This window comes from Rhamphochromis longiceps, linkage group LG23, assembly GCF_057381845.1.
Source record: "Rhamphochromis longiceps isolate RC_006_pf linkage group LG23, R_longiceps_female_GT1.1, whole genome shotgun sequence".
In the NCBI taxonomy this organism is placed as follows: domain Eukaryota; kingdom Metazoa; phylum Chordata; class Actinopteri; order Cichliformes; family Cichlidae; genus Rhamphochromis; species Rhamphochromis longiceps.
This window is the reverse complement of record NC_140578.1, coordinates 8,307,845-8,327,835: the sequence shown is the minus strand read 5'-3', so window position 1 is coordinate 8,327,835 and position 19,991 is coordinate 8,307,845. Positions and strand designations below refer to the sequence as shown.

Genomic DNA, 19,991 nt, shown 5'->3' with positions numbered 1-19,991 from the left:
AACAGATGGCATGGCTGTCTAAGTCATTAGAACTCCTGACACATTGCCAGATTTTGGGGTAGCAACAGCCAGAAACAGTCTACCCATCATTAGAACATAAAATACAGGCAGAGGGAGGAGCAGCGTTACACACATGAAATGGGTACTGAAAGCACATCTTGACTGGCTTAATTTCCCCAAATTCCATTTTGAGTTTTTATAAAATTTTAGGAAATTTGTTCCAATCCTAAAGCATAGTTAAGTTTTGTCTTATTGCTATATACTTGGAGGGCCATAAAACAAACTGCCATGGCACTGATTCTACAGCAGAAAGCATTTTTAGGTTTCTAACCCATGCAAAACAACGTGGATTTACTCTCACATTTTAAAGTGCTATTCTCACATTAGCTATTTAACCATCTGAAGGACAAAAGGATATAAATGAAGAGTGGGAGCAAAATTAATAAAGGTGCTTACACATGGAATGCACAGGAACAGCTTGACAGGCAAGAAAATATATCTTTGCAAATGAAATGATAAAATGATGAAATTCACTGTTTGGAACTCCTCTCCAACTCACCGCTGAGTGAGTTGGTGAAAAGAACTTACAGTATTTGTATATAATTTCCTCCTGTGTCACTTTTGTCCTGTTAAAATTACACGAAGGCGTTGATTATACTTGCTTGCGGACATGGAAACAGACAGCTGGAGATAGTTTCTGTTAAACTTCTTTAAATCTGCTGCCCGGAGCGCTTGTGTACTTTATACATTGTACACATGTAAGTGCAAGTTCATAAAAAACAAGCAGGCTCATAGACATTTGCACAGATGCTCGCAGTCACTGTCTAAAGATGACATGTGTCATGTGACCCAGGGTTTTGAGTTTCCGTTCTGGACTTATTTTCAAAAGTTTGAAGGAATGACGTTGGGTTTTCCAGGTTATCATAAGTTTTGGGTTATCTAGTTTCTGAACATGTCTCTTTCCTGTGCCTCTGAGCTTGTATTTGTAATTCTTGATTTCTGGTCAGTTCATGTCTTTCCTATTCTGATGTCCATGTCTGTTTCTCCCCTGTCCCAGTGTCTAGCCCATGAATCTCAGTGTTTGTTACTTCCTGTCTTATTTTGATAGTCTCTCATCCTGTGTGTGTTGTGTTCTGCCTCGTCAGTCAGATTAGTTTCAGCTGTGTTCCTACCTGTGGTCTGTTCCCTCGTTATCCCTTGTGTATTTATGTCCTCAGTCTCCCTTGGAGTGTGGTTTTGTTTTTTTCTGTGAGGTCTATGGTTCCTTAGTAGTTTCCTAGTTTCCTGTTCCTAGCACCTAGTTTCTTGTTGTGAGTTTAGTTAATTCTCATTGTTTCCAAGTGCTGCACCTGCCGAACCTGCCACAAGGCTGAATTGTGACAAAATGACACGGCCATTATGGACCCAGTAGCTCTCAACCCCTTAGATGAGTTGAAGGAGGGCATGATTTTAAGGTGTAAGGATATCAGGGAGCAGTTAGTTATAGGCTACAAAGACTGGTATCCACCATTCCTTGGTTACTGGACTTACTACATGAGGGTGATTGAAACTGACTTTCTCTGTCTGGATCAAATAAAGCCAGTGAAACAAGACTGTTTTCAATACAACGGGACCTAAGACTGATCAGTGTGCAACAAAACAGGCTAAATCAAAAGACTGTTAATTCAGTTTGTTTAGTTTCTTGTGTATATCTAAGCCAGTCGCTATCAAATATGAGTTTATTGCTCCTGAACTGACTAATAATGAACTCTCTGTTCAAAGTCCTCTGTTTCTGAGCTGGCAAGTAATAAATCAGTTAATTTTGATTCTGTGCCCACCAGTTGTGAAAATAACATGTCTAGGGGTTCAGAGCCTGTGGATAACCCGGTCTCAGGGTCTGCTCCGTCTTCGTCTTCAGCATCGCGGTTGACCTCCAGATCCTCTTTGTCTCCACCGCTAGAAAAAGCCCCTGAGTTTTGCCCCGAGGCATTGTCGATCTCCTGAACTATGTGTGGTTTTTGGTTTTTTTGGACTCTGTTTGTCTCATGCACCCTGTGTCTTAGTAAGGACTCATAAATTATCTCTGTCTTTGAGTGGTGCACCTGGGTCCTTACAGACTTACGGAGATGAAAAGTATAATCCCGACCCAAGACTACTAGTTTCCTATAGTTTATAATTTAAATATACTTGATAGATTCAATATATAGAGAATATTAACCAACATCTTTCAATAAAAACTCAAAGACGCCATGTACCCACTGGACCCTGATGGAAATGTTTAAATCGGCATTTCACTGAAACTATTCTACATTCCTGCAAACAGTGTGTAGAGTCATCTTTCTGAAAGCAGTCTCTCACCTCTACAGCTGAATCCTTCTGGGAACTGGCCTCAGAGAGCCACACCTCATTATAACATTCACATTACATGAAGGAAAAGACTAGGGAAGAAATGACAGGCGAAAAGATGAGCAAGAAAAGAAGGTATAAAAAGAGCATAAACAGATGAAACGAGTCTATGTTTTGGAAATGGGAAATAAGATTCAGGGAGGGACAAAATTTTTAGAGTTTAAGGAGTTTTAGGCAATTTGATTTTTCTAAGTTTTAAGTGCAAATGAATAGGAAATACTCCTGGTGCTTATGTGTGGTGTGGGGCAAGATTCCCTAATTATCCCAGCGGCCTTTGGGCTAAGGAAGTGTTAATGAGCATTAATGAAAACAGACCCAGACTGAGAAAAAAGGAAGTGCTTTCTTTTATAAACAGAGGATCTGGGCCTAGTTTAGATGGAAGTCTCGTTGGAAGAACTCTAGCCTTTGGGACTGGAGCTGTGGGCTAATGACGACGGGAGGAGGAGGAGGGCGGGAGACTTGGAGTGTGTACTTACTTCAGGTCATTGTAGAGTTTAGTAGACACATCAAAACCAAATAGAAGAAAGGAAAAACCAGGAGCTAAAGTACTTGCTTACTTTAATAGCAATACTAATAATATCATTTTTAAACAGGGAATTTAATGGTGCAAACTGTTTCTACCAGCCTACCTGAACTTGATGTGGTCTTCCAGTTGACCACGGGGCATTGTTTCAGTGCAATGGTCAGTGAAGGGACAAGCCACGGACAGCTTCTCCAGCAGCTTGTGGACCAGAAGGCTGGGCTTCCTGCAGGTCTGCAGCATGAGGGGTTCACGGCACACAGGACAGAAGTCACTCTCCAGCAGGAAGCTGGTGAGACACTCTTGGCAATAAGTATGTCCGCAGGGCGTGTCCAGAGGCTTGATGAGTGGCTGCAGACAGATGTGACAGATGAGGTCATCGTCCACTTCATCCTTGTAAAGGTACTCATGGTTCTCTTCCAACTGATGACTGTGGCCACATGATGCGCACAGTTCAGGAGTCGGAGACAATGATCCATAGTCTGAAGGGGAAAGAGGTGGAGCTGATGCTTCAGCCATTGCCGTGGCAACTTCAGGGTATGTACTCTGCTCCTGGATACTCATTTGGAGAACACTTGGGATGCCATGTTAGAGCTGGTAAGGAGGTCATTAGCAAAAGAGAGCTGTGGGGAAGATAAATATAATGCAAACAGACAAAAATGTAAAAAAATATAGTCTGTATTCAAAAATCAAGTGCAACAGTGTTACCAGCAATGCTTGTAGGGTATTTTCACATTTCTGTAGAGTATTTACCTAACAACAAGTAACTGTTGTTGTGATTTGGCACTATATAAATACAACTGAACTGAATTAAATGACTGCAATTATATGAAACTGCTTCATGAGTAATACTGATGCATCACTATATAAGCCACATTTACCTGTTTTAGTTGCTCAAAATTAAATCACTTTGAAGTACTATAAATTTCAGGGTCACTATTTGGGTCCAAAGAGTGACATATATCTAAAAGGGCGATTTGCTCATCCTTTTTTTGCTATGAAAATACTCATGATATCTTGGAGGAGCCGAGCAGGGACACTTTTATTTTTATATTTTTCAAACACAACTACAGAACATGTTGTGTGCAGCAGTCCTCCAAACCTGTCTTTTCTCCTCAGTTTGATTTTCTGCACTGACACAGAGAAGAGAGATCGAACAAGTGAGATTTCTTCTGTGGATGCAGCAACATCAATACTACTCATGTCAGCAGAAAGTGCAGAGACAGATAGAATCAGATAAGTCTTCAGCCTCCTGCTCAGTGTACAGCCTGACAAACATACATCACTGTTAATCCACAGCAATGTGACATGATTTTAGACGTGCCAAGTCTTTTGTTTTTTCTTTACTGATACACAGGTTTACATTGTGAGTGTGCCAATGAACGCGTCATATCCAAAACCCAAAACAGGCATGCTATTTGGGCACATGGACACAAACAGATGGGCTCAGTGAGGCACATGTCACCTTGGCATAAGCCATCTTGTTGACTCTCCACATGCTTTGTTTCTGGACCCACTGCTGGGTGTTGGCTGCTTAATGAGACACTAGATCAAGTTAGAAAAACAAAACAACAACAACAAAACTTGTGTTTGGAGCCTACAAAATATTTATGTAATCCAAGCCCTAGTTCTGTTTTAATTGGACAGATTCCCATGCTCTTCTGCTAAATAATTTATTTCTAAAAAATTATAACTAACAATAGACTTTGATGTGGATTCCAATATGGTAATACATACAAATCTGTCCTACCTCTTTGTGAATACATGCAAATGTCCAGATTAACCACCAAGCTGCAGAATTAATCAATATAATTTCTTTTTACAGTATGAAATTGTTGGGTGGCAAGTTGTGAGAGCCACAAGCTTACAGTCTTTTGGTATGCCGGGTAGCGGAAGGCTAATAAGTAGAGGCTTAACAGTCTTAACAAAGATGAACTTTCCCTCTGAGAACTTGTGGTGGCACAGCTGATTCATCACACACTGTGGCAACGTCTGACTTTGTCTATGAAGCAGAGCACTTTCATCACTACACAGGAAAAGCTACAGACAGAAAAGGGGAGGGAAAGAGACCAAGTACCTGTCAGTAGGTGATGAGAACAAGAAAATGGTGATTCATAGTCAAAGTAAATAAAAAATAAAGCTTGTCTAATATTCTCTTTAGCTTACGTCTGTTCTCTTCTCGCACTTGACGCAAAGCTGTTAAAAAACGATTCAAACTAACAATAGTATTAAACAGTGATGTGAAAAAGCAAGAGCACAGAGAAATAAAAATGAAATCTGGCATGCACACCCTAGAGTTCGGTAGCACGGGGGGTGCTGGATCAAAAAGAAAATTCTAATATGTTAGACCACTACAGAGCTCGCGTATAATGATTTTATAACATTCCAAACAAGAAGAAGAGCTCCAACTTCTGGCTCATCAAATGAACATTGATGGGGTTTTTTCTTATACATACTAACAAACGAATATTTCAGCCTCGTTGAAGTGCTGAAACTGAGAATCTCAAATGATACCACAAGGAAATGTAGTTTTTTGGCTTTAGAAGCCAATATTGACCCATTAATAAACTTAAAATGTAATTATGTATCTATGTCCGTTTGTATCCTATCTTCTCCTTAATGTGAATCTAAGAGGGTACACGGTCTATTACAACTGGGATTAAATTATTGAACTTAAATTATTGACCAAAGAAATCAATACATGCTCTTTGTCACTTTGTATAAAATATAAAAAGTGTTTAAAATTTCACAAATTGTAATGTCCAGAAGAAATTTATCAAGAGCTAAAATTGATATTGAGTAGAAATGAGTTAAGCCCATTGATGCAGCCCTTAACAACAGGCCAAGTTTCTCATGTGGCCCCCTGGGAAACTTAATTGCACAAGGGGCCACATGAGAAACAGGTAGCACTAGGAGCTACCTGCGGCTCCTGGGACAACACTGGTGGTTCTCAGGAAGGAGTTCCTTTTGTGTCAAATGCGTCACTGATCTTGGCATGATCTTGACTTGGCTCAGTCCTGCGCATAAGAACATCTTCCAACAAACGCAAGATATTCCAGAGAGAGGAAAGACAACTTTCACCCAAAGATGGGAGGCCCTACCTTTCTCTGGAAATCGGTTCTGTTCAGTCAAGTCAAATCACAACAGCTGCCTTAAGGAACTTTACATTGTAAAGTAAAAATACTACAGTAATAGTGACAAAAACACAGACAATCAGATGACCACCTATGATCAAACATGCGGTGAGAGTGGGAAGGAAAAATTACATTTTAACAGAAAGAAATCTCCAGAAGCAACAGGCTCAGGGAGGGGCAGCCATCTCCCGTGACCGGGTGGGGGTGAGGGGAGGGAGACAGGACCAAAGAGACACCGTCAATCAAGATATATAATTCCTGTTTGTGCTGTTTGTCATTGTACTGCAAATTTTTCGAACTTTTAAAAACAATTTCTCACAGGGATCATTGCATTTCTTCTAACTTACAATCAAAGATAATCTTATGTTCGGTTATTCCAACAGATCGATGATGTCTTCCATTGGGTGTAGTTCTTTTTTCTCAAGAATTTTACAGTGGAGAAGTTGAGCCTGACATGCATAAATAACATCTATACAACATGGCACAATAGCAGGGATATTCCCAGTGCTGCTACATGTATCTACATGCAGACATTTCATGCTTTTGCACACCTTTTTTTTTTCCATGCAGGCATATTCAGTGGACACACCCGTGCCTGAGGAGCATTGGCTCATACTGGATCATTCCTAATCTCTGAAGTGATAAGTTCACTTTGTCACAACAGTCCTGTGGGACTGCTGCTCTTTCCTCACAACAAAATCATTCACGACAGCTAATTGACTGAACCTTGACTACATATTGTTGACGTTTAATTATTGACTACACCGGCCATCTAGTATCCAAAGAGAATGAGAAAGGTGGGGCTGTCAGGCTCAAGGCTTTCAGTTTGGACTACAAAGTAAAAAAAATGTTTACATGGTAAATACAACACTCAGGGTAGTCTTTATTTTCATCTTTGAACTATAGTTATGCCAGTTGTTGGCTGTCTAGGCCTTATGCAACTGAGTGCAAAGAGAGGTGTTTATTTAGCATAGCGTGAGCCTTCTTTCATACAGTTTGCACATTGTCTTTAACTACCATTGTTTATTCACTCTCAGGTTTCTCTCCTGTGATCTGAAATAACTTGATGAGTTAATAAAGAGACACGGCCATGCCAAGTCAGCTTCTTTTCTTAACAAACGATTGTGAAGAATAAGCCATTAATAAGGTAATTTCTGTATCAGCATTCTCATTGTCCACACTGAGCTAGCTTGTTGCTATGTACAAATCCACTCCTCATTTCTAGTCACAGACATCAAACCATATTTGTATCGACCAAACAAAACACACCCTCAGCGTAAAAGTCAAAGCCTGACAAATCAGACAAAGTATGAGTGTCTGCAAAGCAAGTTCATGCTGCAACATAATGATCTCTCTGTCAAATCAAAGCACCGTGTTACTGTAATTGACAAGGAAGACACCTGTTACAGGTGTAGCTTAAAGACCGTGAAGATAATAAACTGATCTGTGACTCGTGTTAGGAGAAATCTCACTTAGAGAGTGGAAACAATAAGTTCCTCATTGACAAATGGGTTAGTCATCATATCATAAAAATATTTAAATAGTACCAGATAACCTGCTGACAGGTCAATAATCAAGGACTCTAAGCTTAACATAGCACAAGGCAGGCTGGACTCAGGCACAAAAGTTACGTGTTGTAGAGCATAGGCAGTTGTGTTCAGACATGTCCATGAGACAGAAAAATTCCAACAAGCCATTTTTTCTTTTCATACAAACATCTGTTTTGCAATCACACAGCGATAAACATTGGAAAAACAGCAACAATCAGCCATCTATCTATCTATCTATCTATCTATCATTGAACTGTACACCAAATGTAACACAGCATAATATTTTTGATTTCTTCAGCGCATTTTGTTCCTTTTAGAATAAACAGGGGATGTGCAAATCAAATATTAGTATAATTTCTGCCCTTTTACTAATCTGCATTAGGCTCGTGGGTATGTTTGTGTATTCTGGCCTCTCTCTGAGTTCATAGCAATCTGAACGTTGAGTCTGAGCCAGACCTGACACCTCAATCTGGGAAAACAGCTGAAGCCAGATGTGAAACCCCATGAAGCGTCACTTGTATCTGAATGGCTGAGTGGGTCAGCACAGACTATACTTAACACCAGTGCACATAGGTAAGAGAAAATCGACATACTCTACACTCACATATAAAATACAAATTTAATGCAAATTCTTTCCATGCAAACACCGGAGCAGCAATAACTGCTGGCATGACGTTTTGTGTAACTTAGTGAAGCATTTAAGATAAATAACAGACATGCTTCTAATAAAATGTAAAATAGGAAACTATACTTACATGGCTTCATTAGCAACATTCACTTTCGGCAGTGCAGTTCACCTGAACAGGTAAAGTCTGGCAGGCAGTGTAACTTTAAACCATTCAGAGAGGAGGTGGAGGGGAAGGACAGGAGAGTTAAATGACTCCGTAAAGAGGACTTTGTCCAACTCAAGCAAACCGGAGACCGGCTGACAGTCTTCATGTAGAAAGAGAGAAATTTTATCCTGCTGCTGGACTTTATAAAATACGGAATGAGTCCAAAGCGGAGAGGATTTCTCCTGTGTGAGCCCAGAACCTGCTCACCTCTAAACAGGCAAAGGTGATCAGGAAGTGGGCAGAGAATAGAGGCGTGGTTAGAGAAAAGGTAAATAAGAGAACTGCCCAAACCTGTACTGGGAGTTCAGCAGAAGCTGGATTTTCTTCTAAAACAGTGTGGGCAGAGGAAATGAAACCTTGAACTTTGTGTAAAAGGCAACTGAAACACTTCAAAAGTGACTAGTGCTAATAACAAAAATATTTTTAATGAACTAAAATGTCATGCAAAATGCCACCAGTGGCTTAAACTACAAGTTCAGACAGGACCTTTCTATAACATGGCAAAGATTTAATAACCCACTAAGCATTTCAAACACCTACATGATTGATTTTCTGTAGACCACTTACTGAAACAGAAACACTGTGCTCTGTAGTTTAGCAGAAAGCCCATAATCTGAGTAAATGACAACATGTCTCAGGTTTTTATAATGTTGCCAGGTACTGTAGAGTAAGCATTTAAACCTTTCTACAAGACAGGAATCGGAATACTTGCTAGTTGTATGTGACTTTCTTTCTTATCATTATCTAAGCTTTCCTTTAGAAAAGCTGCTTTTAAATCCATGCGTGTGATTCCAGCTTTGCACAAAACAGTTGTTATCCTTTGTGTTTTCACGTGTGGCTTCCTTCTTTGCTTTTCCTACCTCAGGCTGCTCTTTAAACACAGATACTGTGAGCCACAGGTGCTCCAGACTAACTGCAGACATGAAGTGACAATTCTTTATGAGTCACTCAGTGACGCAGACAGAGCTGAATCATTTAGCTTGTTTATTAAGAATATTCTCAAACAGTACACACTTGTAACATATTATTATGCAGTACCTGTCAGAGCTTTTTTTCCCCCCGTCATCTGAAGCTTATTTTGAGTGCATGAAGAGAACAAACAGATGGGCTACTTAAAAGAAAATAAATGACTGAAGTGTAGCAAAACAGTTGCAGTTGGGTCAACCAAACAGGTAAGTAAAATTAAGGTACAATGTAGGCTGTGTCTCTGTGTATAATATTTGGTTTTCATGAGGCTAGAAATCCTTTATTTCAGTACTGCAATAAAGGCAAATTCCCAGGTGACAAATGAACAGGAGTAAATCTATTTAACGATTTTAAGATTGTGATAAGTAAAGTTCAATCCTTTCTCATGTTCACAGTATCAGCAGCATTTGTTTAGTCCATTTTTACCTTCAAGCATAGTTTATTCCAGTTGCAGTTCACATGGAGCTCACAATCCTGCAAATGTGTTGTTGTTGTTGTTGTTGACATGAACTTAAATGTTCTTGGATTCGGAGAGATATTTGCCAGTCTTATATTTTCACAATCACTGTAAAATTACAGGATGAATAATAGTTTCTCAACTAAATAAGTGCAGTCTTCTCTTCTCTTCTCTTCTCTTCTCTCCTCTTCTCTTCTCAGCAGGACTCTGGCAAACAGTATGATATGGCAGGATGTACTAAGAGTCAGGAACGCTCATGAAATTCGCCTTATGCTAAATTATACAGTGTGTATTGCTGCAGTGAATCAAAGATTTTAAGTTTCTTGAACTCTTAAGTTCTCTTTGAAGTGCTGAGTTGAACCTGCATCCTGTTTCATTTCTGCTGATTCCTCAGCTCCCTGCTGCTGGAGCTTATCTAAACACTGTACACTGTAAAAAAAAATCTGTCAAATTTACGGTAAAATACCGGCAGCTGTGGTTGCCAGGAATATACCGTGTAAAAAATGTGGAATCTGTAAAAGACAATACGGTATACTGGTTTTGTAACCCTAATTTTTAAGGTAGACAACGTATTATTTTACCAAAATCATGATAGAAAAAACCAAATATATTTGTCAATTAAACAGCAATTTAATGTAAAAAATGCAACTTTCCATAGCTTTTTACGGATATTTGCAGTAAAAAAAAAAGTAATAATATAATAATATTTACAGTAATTTGTTGTTAATTTAACAGTAATAGGATAGACCCTATTATTGTAAATAACTGTAAAAATAACAGAAATATGTTAAACCTTATTAAAACCTTTGACAGTAAAAAACACAGTGAAATTGTATAACAAATTACAGCATTTTATTTTGACCAGATACATTTTACGGTAAATTCCTGGCAACCACAGCTGCCGGTATTTTACCGCTAAAAATACAGTACAATATGAGGAACATAAATGGTTTACTGTACATTTTACATTTGCAACCGCTAAATATAGAAAAATCTAAAGATGCTCATATACAACCAAGGTAGAGAATATTACTGATAAACAATGAGAAAATTTGACATACCATTTGAAAACAGACTAAACATATTATTTTCTCTATTCCTACAAAACAGCATAGATCTTGAGAATACAGCATGTGTCCATATATATGGCTGGTAATCCATGGAGGAATGAATAAACATGAAACAAAATATTACCTGCCCCTGACCTATCAACAGTAATGAGTCACTGGGTCCTGCCTTGGTGAAGGAAAGGACTCGGTGGAGTTTCTAATGCGCATGGTGTTGAAGATACAAGCTCTGCAGGAGTACTTCAATGTCCATCAGGAGTTCACTTTGGACTGGCAGGATCCCCTCTGCAGCAAAAAAAATGGACAAAGTTTGATCAGTGCTTGAGCAAAATGCACAGAAATGAACAAAACGTGCTGCCAAAACCAGATCTAATGATAAATGATTTCTTAAGTGTAAAATATACAGTTCTTAAAGGATAGCTATTGTCAAAATGCAACCTGGGCTGTTTTTTTCAGTTTTTTTTTTTTTTTTACTGTAAACGAGACAAACATATATCTAAAAGCATAATTACGACAAACAAGCCGTTTTTGAGATTGACCGTGATTTTGTTTTGTGGTCAATAGCCAGTGAATGGGAATACTAGGGGGCCGGGGCATAAATTTGAGCGCATCAAAATCGATACAGTAAAAAAAACAAAACAAAACAAAAAAACAGCCCAGGTTGCGTTTTGGCAATAGTTATACTTTAAATCTACTTATGTAAAAGTTATACATAGACAACGCACAATCATAATCATAATTTGTTGGAAAACATATTTAAGTTTCGTATTGATTTATCATAGAACTTGAAGTTAATGGCTGAATGCATGGTGATGAGACCTATCATTCAATCTACATTTTATAGCGTATGAAACTGCTCACCTGGACATGAACCTGAGCTCGGCTGATTAAGATTAGTGTCTCCTGTCCATCTTTCTTTAGCAAAACTTGAATAATACCACTGCTTACCTCTTATTGAATCTTTGGGTGCAGACTTAATTGAAGAGCCTCGTATAAACAGGCAGGGTGTGATGTTTAGGGAAACCAAAGAATACAGCCGCCATCATTTCTGCCAGAAGACTCATTGGGTGCAACGAAGCTTTCATTGTGGACTGGCTAGATACCTTCTGCATTCAGAAGGAAAACAAGAAGGGCATACACCATAAACAATAATAACTGACAAAAATAATGAGACAAGAAATTAAAGTAACAAAATAAGTGCAAATCAAGTTTCCCTGTGTTACAGTGTAGCTGAATGTTTTTCAACAATTTGATTTACGGTAAAACACATACCAAATATTTCCAGCCAAGGTTTGTTTCAATCTTCAGCATTTTTTTCCTGCCATTGTCTTGAAACTGTTTCATCTGTCTCTCTCATTTGATGCTGTTTACAAAAACAAAACAGCAATATTGTAAAGGGAAAAAGGAAAATTAATTTAATGGAAAAAAAAAGATTATGACCTGAAATCTCACCATTTCCTGAGAGTCACAGGTCCTTTGAGTATCCTTATGGTTTCTGCTCAAATTCAGTGTCTGAAAAGGGCAGGAACAAAACAAACCTTTTTAATCATAATAAAGACAAAATAAGATTTAGAGACAGACGACAAAGAAATGTGTAAAATATCTTCTTGAATCTGTTTACTTTACTAACCTTGAAAGAGACTCTTGGGTCTTAGCTGTGCCACCACCCTTAAACCTTAAAACAGATGGAGACGATATGCTGGCCTGGCTTGAAATTTCCATATTTGGTGCTGTAAAACAATATCACAAACAATAGATTAATTGTACTTTTTGGACCTTGGCCAAAGCATAATAGAAAAAACAGAAAGTCCTTCATGGCTATTGTGCAATGAAATCATAATACTTACTGGTTTGTTTCTCAGATGTCTCCACTCCTAATGATTGTAGTGCCTCCAGTACAATTTCAAGGATTGAGGCAGACAGGTCCGGCAGCACCTTAGTAATGGAACTCCTTATGCTGCCCCCCCATTTCCAAGATGTCTGATAAAAGAATGTGAATAAAGGTCAATTTACACCAAGTGGTACCTTTGGTCTTAAAATATGAAGCTGATCTTGCTTGATACTACACTTTTATACAGTGTTTCGTAAGTACCAAACTAACAGTGTTAGGTTTGTAGCATAAACCTATTCGCTGGAACGTTGAAGACAATATAATTACACTGCTAAGCAAGACACAAATAGGCAAAGTTCTTCATGTTACTCGTGCACGGGAGAGAACCGGACAACCGCTTGACTCCAGTTGGTCTCGTCCGTTCTCCCATACACTGTCCTTTTATTGAGGTTACATGAATATGCATAAGTTCATTAACATATGACGTCTACATACAAACAAAGAGTACCTTGCCTGTGTGTGTGTGTGTGTGTGTGTGTATGTGTGTGTGTGTGTGTGTGTGGACTGCTGATCAAAGGGTCAAACATCCTTGGTCAGGAAGAGGGTAGCCTCCCCCTCACCCTAGATGGTTCATCCTAGATAACACGGTGAGGAAGTCCTGCAGTTCATCTAAACAAAGAGCACTTAGACTAGAACAGACGCAACTACGTTAATCCTACCATAAAATAATAAGACACGGTATGACCTCTCATGCTCCCAAAGTGCTGTCTAATACACACAAAGTTTGCAGACTATCAAGGATCAAAACCTCTACCAATCTACAACTAATTACAAAACTCTAAGCATATATAAGTAAATATTTCTAAGCATAAATGACAATCAACAATACAAATCTAACATTTCCCCCCTTTTTGACCTTTATGCCTGAAAAGTTCCCAGGTATGAATACCTCATGTCTGACAGTTTCAATGCAAACATTTTTATACTCAACATATGTCAAATCACCCTAAATTACTGAAAAGGTACACAGTTCAACAAATGTATTAGCAGTTATCCCATTCATTGAGCTCATCTCATGGCAAACTGCATCTTACGAGCAAACAAAGAAATTGTTAATTTAATAGTGAAAATAAAAAAGTAACATTTTCAAAAACATCTCAGCTTGGTAATGCTTCCTCCAGGTGTGCACATCACATGTCTCTCTGCAGAGTGGTTTGAGTTCTGCAGGGCGTCATGAATGTCTCTTCCAGTTGTTTCCATCATTGTCCATAGGACCAGAGTCCAAATGTATGTAGAATAAACATTCAAACATACCAGTTAGTTTTGTTGTTTGTCAACATGGTTCTCAGCTATTTCCAGAGCTGCAGACCTCTCAGCACTCTAGTTTTATGGCCTCCCATTACCTCACTTCAGGCCTTCATCCTGCGAGGGGGATATTTATGACTCCTTCATTGTCCACGCTCTGCAGAGAAACACCTCTGTGGAAAGGGTGCAGGGTTCTCTTGTCTTACTGCTGTTATGATCCCAGCAGCCTTCAGAGTGTCATCGTATGCACAGTACAGTGGCACAGCATTAGGTGATGTTCATAGGAAACTGCTGTCATCACCACCATAGCTTCTGGTTCCTGTGCTTTCACAGAATCATGATGTCATCCTCGAACTCCTTCTGCGCTGTCGATGGAGCTTGGCACGCTCCCCTCATCCCACGAGTTTTCATGTTCCAACGCTGCTGAAGGTTTAAGGCAGAGCACGTCGTACACCTTAGTTGTCTTCCTCAGCGTCAATATTGAATCTTTCATTTTATTTAAAATCTTGCTGTGGGAAGTCTCCTCTTGATTTCCTGGAAGCTTAGTAGCACAGCTCTCTGTGTGATGTCTGCTGTGCTGAAGATGATCTCTGATCCTCCTGAAGCCTCTCTCCCATCTTGTGGACGATCCTCTCCTCTATTTTGCAGGCAGTTTCATGGTCCTTGCTGTGGCTCCAAGGTCTGATTTCATGATGGGCCCCAACCAGCTTGATCTTTGACCTCAACCACTGCCTGGTCCTGTCAGCTATGCGCTTCTCACTGGGCCTCTGAAGATTTCTCAGGAGATTACTGCTGCACCTGTATTTCCTTGCTAGGAAGACAAACTATTTGGAGAGTATGTCAACAATCTTCAAACCACATTCTTTAGTTCAGTGAACTTCACTTATAGGCCATCAAAGCCTCATCTGAACATGGATGCACCACTTGCATAGGTTTAATATTTGTAAATAAAACGGCTAATCACACAAATCACTGCAACAATAATAAAAAACATTGTTTAATGTTAATCCTTGGACCCCTCCTCTTGACGCATGGACACACCCATGAGTCAACTCATCAAACCTGGATTCCAGTCTTAAAGAAAAAGATTAGCTAGATCATATCCCAGGCAACATCAGGGCATCTCCTCCCCTGGAGCAGCACCACCCTGGACCTATAATCCTGCAATGAAAATGTTAGTGTGCTTTGCATATTAAGTTTGCTTAACACCTGGCTCTCCCAGGAGCCTGCATACACACCATCATGGCCTGGAAAACAAAATCCGGAAGTAAAATCAAACTCCATACCTGTAAACAATTGTATCATAAGGACAAGAAGCATTCAACATCAGCAAGACAAGTGTCATGTGCAGGTTTTCTCAAATCAGCAAACTACAATTATTTTCATAAGTCACCTCAGACATGGATCATCCCATGTACTCAGGCAACATTAATGTAATCGGTGACTGCTCTTAAGCAAAGTCACTCCACTTATATATTACTATGGGCTCAAAAGTGGCCAGCTAATGAGCCCATATCAAACTACCCCAGAAACACTGTATCTCTTATTTGTTTTACTCATGTCACTTGTCCGTTTCAGCTGAATCTTCCACAGCATTCTCAAAGAACCTAACATTAGCAATACACATTGACTGTAGTCAGACAGAGGTCAGACACAGGTCAACAGGTTCCAGAGGTGCCATAAAAACACCATAAAGTCAACCCTAGCTGTGGAAAGAAGTAACACCAGTTCTCAACACAGGAAATTTCACACATGTTATTCACATTATCAAAGTAACCCTCACATTTTCCCATCAACACAATGCAACAGCATCACCACTCATAACCTGTAAACACAGTTTTCCTCACACATAAACCCAGAAATCCTGTAGTAGGAAAAAACATCAACCAGTTGTCCTGGTACAAATCGCATCATCAATTCACATGAAGAACTGGCATGCTGTAAGAAAAGAAAATGCAAATATTAACGCTTGCGCAGGCGTATGCATACTTTGTCACAGATATCTCTGTGAGCAACTCAAGCCTATGAATAACACACCTGATAAATGCACAGACACAGAAAATGGCATTTAAAAGGTTAAATCATCATGCAACCTCGAGTGTTGCTGTCATCTTTCTGCTCCTGTAAAGGGAAGCACACACAGACTCATCTGCACCCCTGCCAGGCGGGGGTCAACTTCACACAGTCGTGTTACATCAGTAAAGTCTTGTCAGCTTTTGTCAGCTTTTACCAGTCAGTCAGTTTGTTTTCCTTTCACTCACTCATTCATGCATTCATTCTTTCTTTCTTTGCTGATAGTGGAACCTATCGTCGCATTTAGTTTCCACTCTCAGCAAGATGACGTCATTTCAAAAAGAAAAAGAAGAACTTTAGTTTGGATTACATCGCTGAATCCTTTTGGACTGGGACTGTCATTTAATAATTGTCCCAAATAAGTGGCTTTCTCCAGAGTCCATTTAAATGTGGAGAACTCACTTGGCACAATTTTCTCGACGACGTGTAGCATTTTTAATTCCCGACGTGCAGATCTGCTTAAAGAAAAGAAAATAGACAAACAAAATCAGTGCCTGTTCAAAAGATAAAAATGAAAAATAACAGAGATTATCAAACAAAACTTTCAGTGCACTGTGAAAGTATCAAAATAAAAAGGCCTTGTTAAGTCATGACACAAACTCCTCATCTCAGGTAAATCATACCATTAGCATGGTTCATCATACCATCATACTAATCGGCAGGCTCGACTTCACAACAAAAGAAAAATCATCAGCTAGATTCACTCCAAATCAACCATCAGCTGCACAACACACAACATAATCCTAATGTCTTATTAGCTATGAGTTTTAATTACCAGGTCTGTGCTCTTCACTCATTTAGGCCACAGATCTATTTTATTCAATTTTCCTTTTCCCTTCATCATAAAACATGTGACATGCTGTCATGCACTTCACAAAACAGTCTGTTCTGACGTATTCAGAGTTGTGTATCTAAATACAGGATTCACTCGCACATCAAAGCAGGAAACTCAGTGTTTTAGAGTCTCCACTCAACACACAACAACTCCAACACATCTCATTCACTCGTGCTAGAATTCAGTCACCTTTCATTAATCTAAAACCGATCACTAATTTGCATATCAGCTATTAACCCACTAAGTTGACAGGACGACAGAAAAGCATGTTCAAAATAGTATCACAAAAGACAATTTCCCTCATACAGTAAATTACATGTGCTGCCTCAATCAAGCAGGAAGCTTCTCCCAATTTACCATTTTAACAACTAAATTTATTGTCTGATCACTGGTTGGTCAAACCAGGATCTTTTTTCCCACAAAAGTTGAACTGTTGTCCTGCAACCTGGAGAGTCAATTTTTTGCATTAGATAAATTCAGTATTTAATAACAAGTGTCTGCTAAATTGACACTATTTTAACACTGATGAAAGATAACAAGCTAATTTTCATTACATGTGTTTGTGTTATTAGGCAGGTCTAATGCATGTCTGTGGAGCTGCATCTCCAGCAGAGCATGTTCTTAAAGCTGCCTTTCCTACACACTTCTCTGCTATTATTTAATCATTTCTTAACTAATGTGCTATGAGTCTTCATGAGTCATTTTGTGTTTGGAATTGTTAGTAGGGTTAATGCATGTTCTGCTTGTGTGTGTGTGATTTTGTATATGTTTCTATTTTCGCAATGTTTCAGACTCCGTCTCAATTTTCCAACTTAAGCAGTCAGTTTTCTTTTCCCCAGGTTTGCTAACCCAAATTTTGATTTCCCACATTAAATAATTCCTATGTGTTCTCACCTAGTCTTCTCACTCTGTTGTCCTCTCCCACTTCAACAGTCCAACAGCCGGCAGTTCTCCTTCAGCTTTGTCCTGTGTCCCACTGTCTCTTCTTGCCATTTTACTCCACAGGTGGCAAATGTCAAACTCCAACTGTTCAGTTCTCCTCAAACGTTTTCTTCACATGCACAGTGAAGTCACAGCCACTCTCACTATTGTCCTCTGATGCGGTTGACTTCGTGCTAGTGGCTGAAGTGCTGCTGCTGCTGCCTTCCTGGGCGACTTCTTAGCAGCTGCTGCCGGTTTCTTGGCTTTGGCCGCGGCGGGCGTCTTAGCTTTGGTCTCAGTAACCCTGTTCATCTTGAAGGATCCGGAGGCCCCGGTGCCCTTGGTCTGCACCAGAGTGCCCTTCGCCACCAGACTCTTGATGGCGGTCTTGACACGGGCCTTGTTCTTGTCCACATCGTAGCCTCCGGCAGCCAGAGCCTTCTTGAGAGCGGCCACGGCTTTCACAATCAGCTCGCCCACGCTGAGGCCGACCTTCTTGGGCTTGGAAGTCATCGTCTTCTTCTTCTTGGCCTGAACCTCGGCGCAGGGCGTGTTTATGATGGAGCCTTTCCTACCACAGCGCTGGCACGTTGAACGCATCACGAAGGGTCCATTTCTTTCATGTCGCTAGCCAGCATGCTAGCTGCATGTGGCTTGCCCGAGTCACTCAGTCCTTTTTGAGCATTTCAACATGCTGCCACCGCCATCTTGCTCGCCCCTCCGTGGAATTCATCCAATCAGACAGGAAGATGGGTTTGCTTTCTTCTGCTGCTGTTTATCCACATTGCTGCTGCTTTGCTGGGACTTTTTGTGCTCAGGACTTGCTGCTGTCTCTTTATCATGGAGCTGCATTCCTTGTCTTCAGGGAGGAGTGAGCTCGCTTGTGAGGTTGAGAAACACATGGCACTGTAAATAAGTCAGCCAGAAACTTGGCCTGCATGTTTCCAATGATGTTAAACTATAACTTTCTTCCGACCGCTGCATGTGGAAAATTGATTCAGGTCTGCTTTTCACCTGAAAGTGACAAACTAAGACATTTCATTATTATCATCACTGCTTAATCAACACACATCTCTCTCTCTCTCTCGCTCTGTGTTTTTGTGAACAGTCCTTTCTTAAAAGCAGAAAATGAAATTATAGTTGTTTTTTTTTGGTTGATCAACACAAAACCTTTTTCCTATGATTATTTTTTCCTACAATATAAATTCTCCCTCTTATTCACTCTTTTTTTTTTATTTTTTATTTACAATAGCTGGTGACCTGCAAAATCACCGCTGTCACTCACAATCAAAGGCAATTACTCTTGCACAGTGCACAAAAACACTGTGATGTCAGACACATTCACACTCACTTTGTCATCTGCAAAAATAAATCACATGGCTGATGATATGTGCCATGGTGATCCGTAAATATGATCACCAGTTTATTTAACTATTTTTCAACCCAACAAACAAATAATCAAAAACATGATGCTGATGTTATGAACACTCTACACACAAGTCAAGATGCAGGAAAACTGCTCATGGAAACGTTGCACACTCCAGTTATCACAGTTATCATAGCGCTGTTTCCCTCTCTTAGAGTAGTTCTCAGACAGCTCTCGATCTGATAATGTGTAGCCTGCTCATCAGCTCAGAAGAAAAAAAAAAACTGCAACGCAACATCACACAGTAGTTGCTCTGCCCACAGTGGCAAAGTCTTACACTTTCATATTCAACTCAGCTTCTCCATCATGTACTTTTAGATGTTTCATACAGGGTTCAGCATATTAGTTGTTTTCACAGGTGTGCTCTACATCTCAACAATGGTTCATAATAAGACGACAGTCTTCCACACAGGTCAAGTGCCTCTATGCACTTCAGTAGTTTAAATATTTATCTATATCACTTCACCTCACATGTCATCGTACTGAATTTAAGCAACCACAAGCGTAATGTAGATGACTTTCAACAACTATCCACCTCAATTACGTCTATGGTCTGGCACACAGGCTGAAGAGTTAACGTTTTGTGTCAGCAAGGGGTGGGGGGACAGCCACCCACCAGAGCATAGCTGCTGATGTGGGCTGGCCTTCTCCACACGCTCTTCAAGGCTGGTGTGTTTTCTGAAAACTT

At 39.8% G+C, this 19,991-nt stretch overlaps 1 protein-coding gene, 1 long non-coding RNA gene and 1 pseudogene across 5 annotated transcripts in view; all 3 read right to left on the bottom strand.

Moving 5' to 3' along the window:
* The window catches only part of lnx1 (ligand of numb-protein X 1), a 35,323-nt gene extending 26,683 nt beyond the window's left edge, over positions 1 to 8,640 (bottom strand). For 3 of the 4 annotated variants that reach the window (XM_085398582.1, XM_085398584.1, XM_085398583.1), the window contains exons 1-2: positions 8,345 to 8,640; positions 3,015 to 3,528 (exon numbers count right to left, since the gene is read on the bottom strand). In XM_085398582.1, the coding sequence (XP_085254708.1) occupies positions 3,015 to 3,469 (455 nt within the window). In that variant the 5' untranslated portion in view covers positions 3,470 to 3,528; positions 8,345 to 8,640. The remainder of the gene's footprint in view (positions 1 to 3,014; positions 3,529 to 8,344) is intronic. The other variant, XM_085398586.1, reaches the window with a different exon arrangement.
* Positions 8,641 to 10,785: 2,145 nt separating this feature from the next.
* Positions 10,786 to 12,878, bottom strand: LOC146641229 (uncharacterized). Its single transcript, XR_014909642.1, has 6 exons — positions 12,760 to 12,878; positions 12,543 to 12,642; positions 12,365 to 12,424; positions 12,185 to 12,275; positions 11,861 to 12,018; positions 10,786 to 11,197 (listed from the first exon to the last, which is right to left on the bottom strand). It is a non-coding gene; the product is annotated as an uncharacterized LOC146641229 (long non-coding RNA).
* A 4,322-nt stretch (positions 12,879 to 17,200) lies between these two features.
* LOC146641228 (histone H1 pseudogene) lies at positions 17,201 to 19,628 on the bottom strand (annotated as a pseudogene).
* Between the last annotated feature and the right edge of the window lie 363 nt (positions 19,629 to 19,991).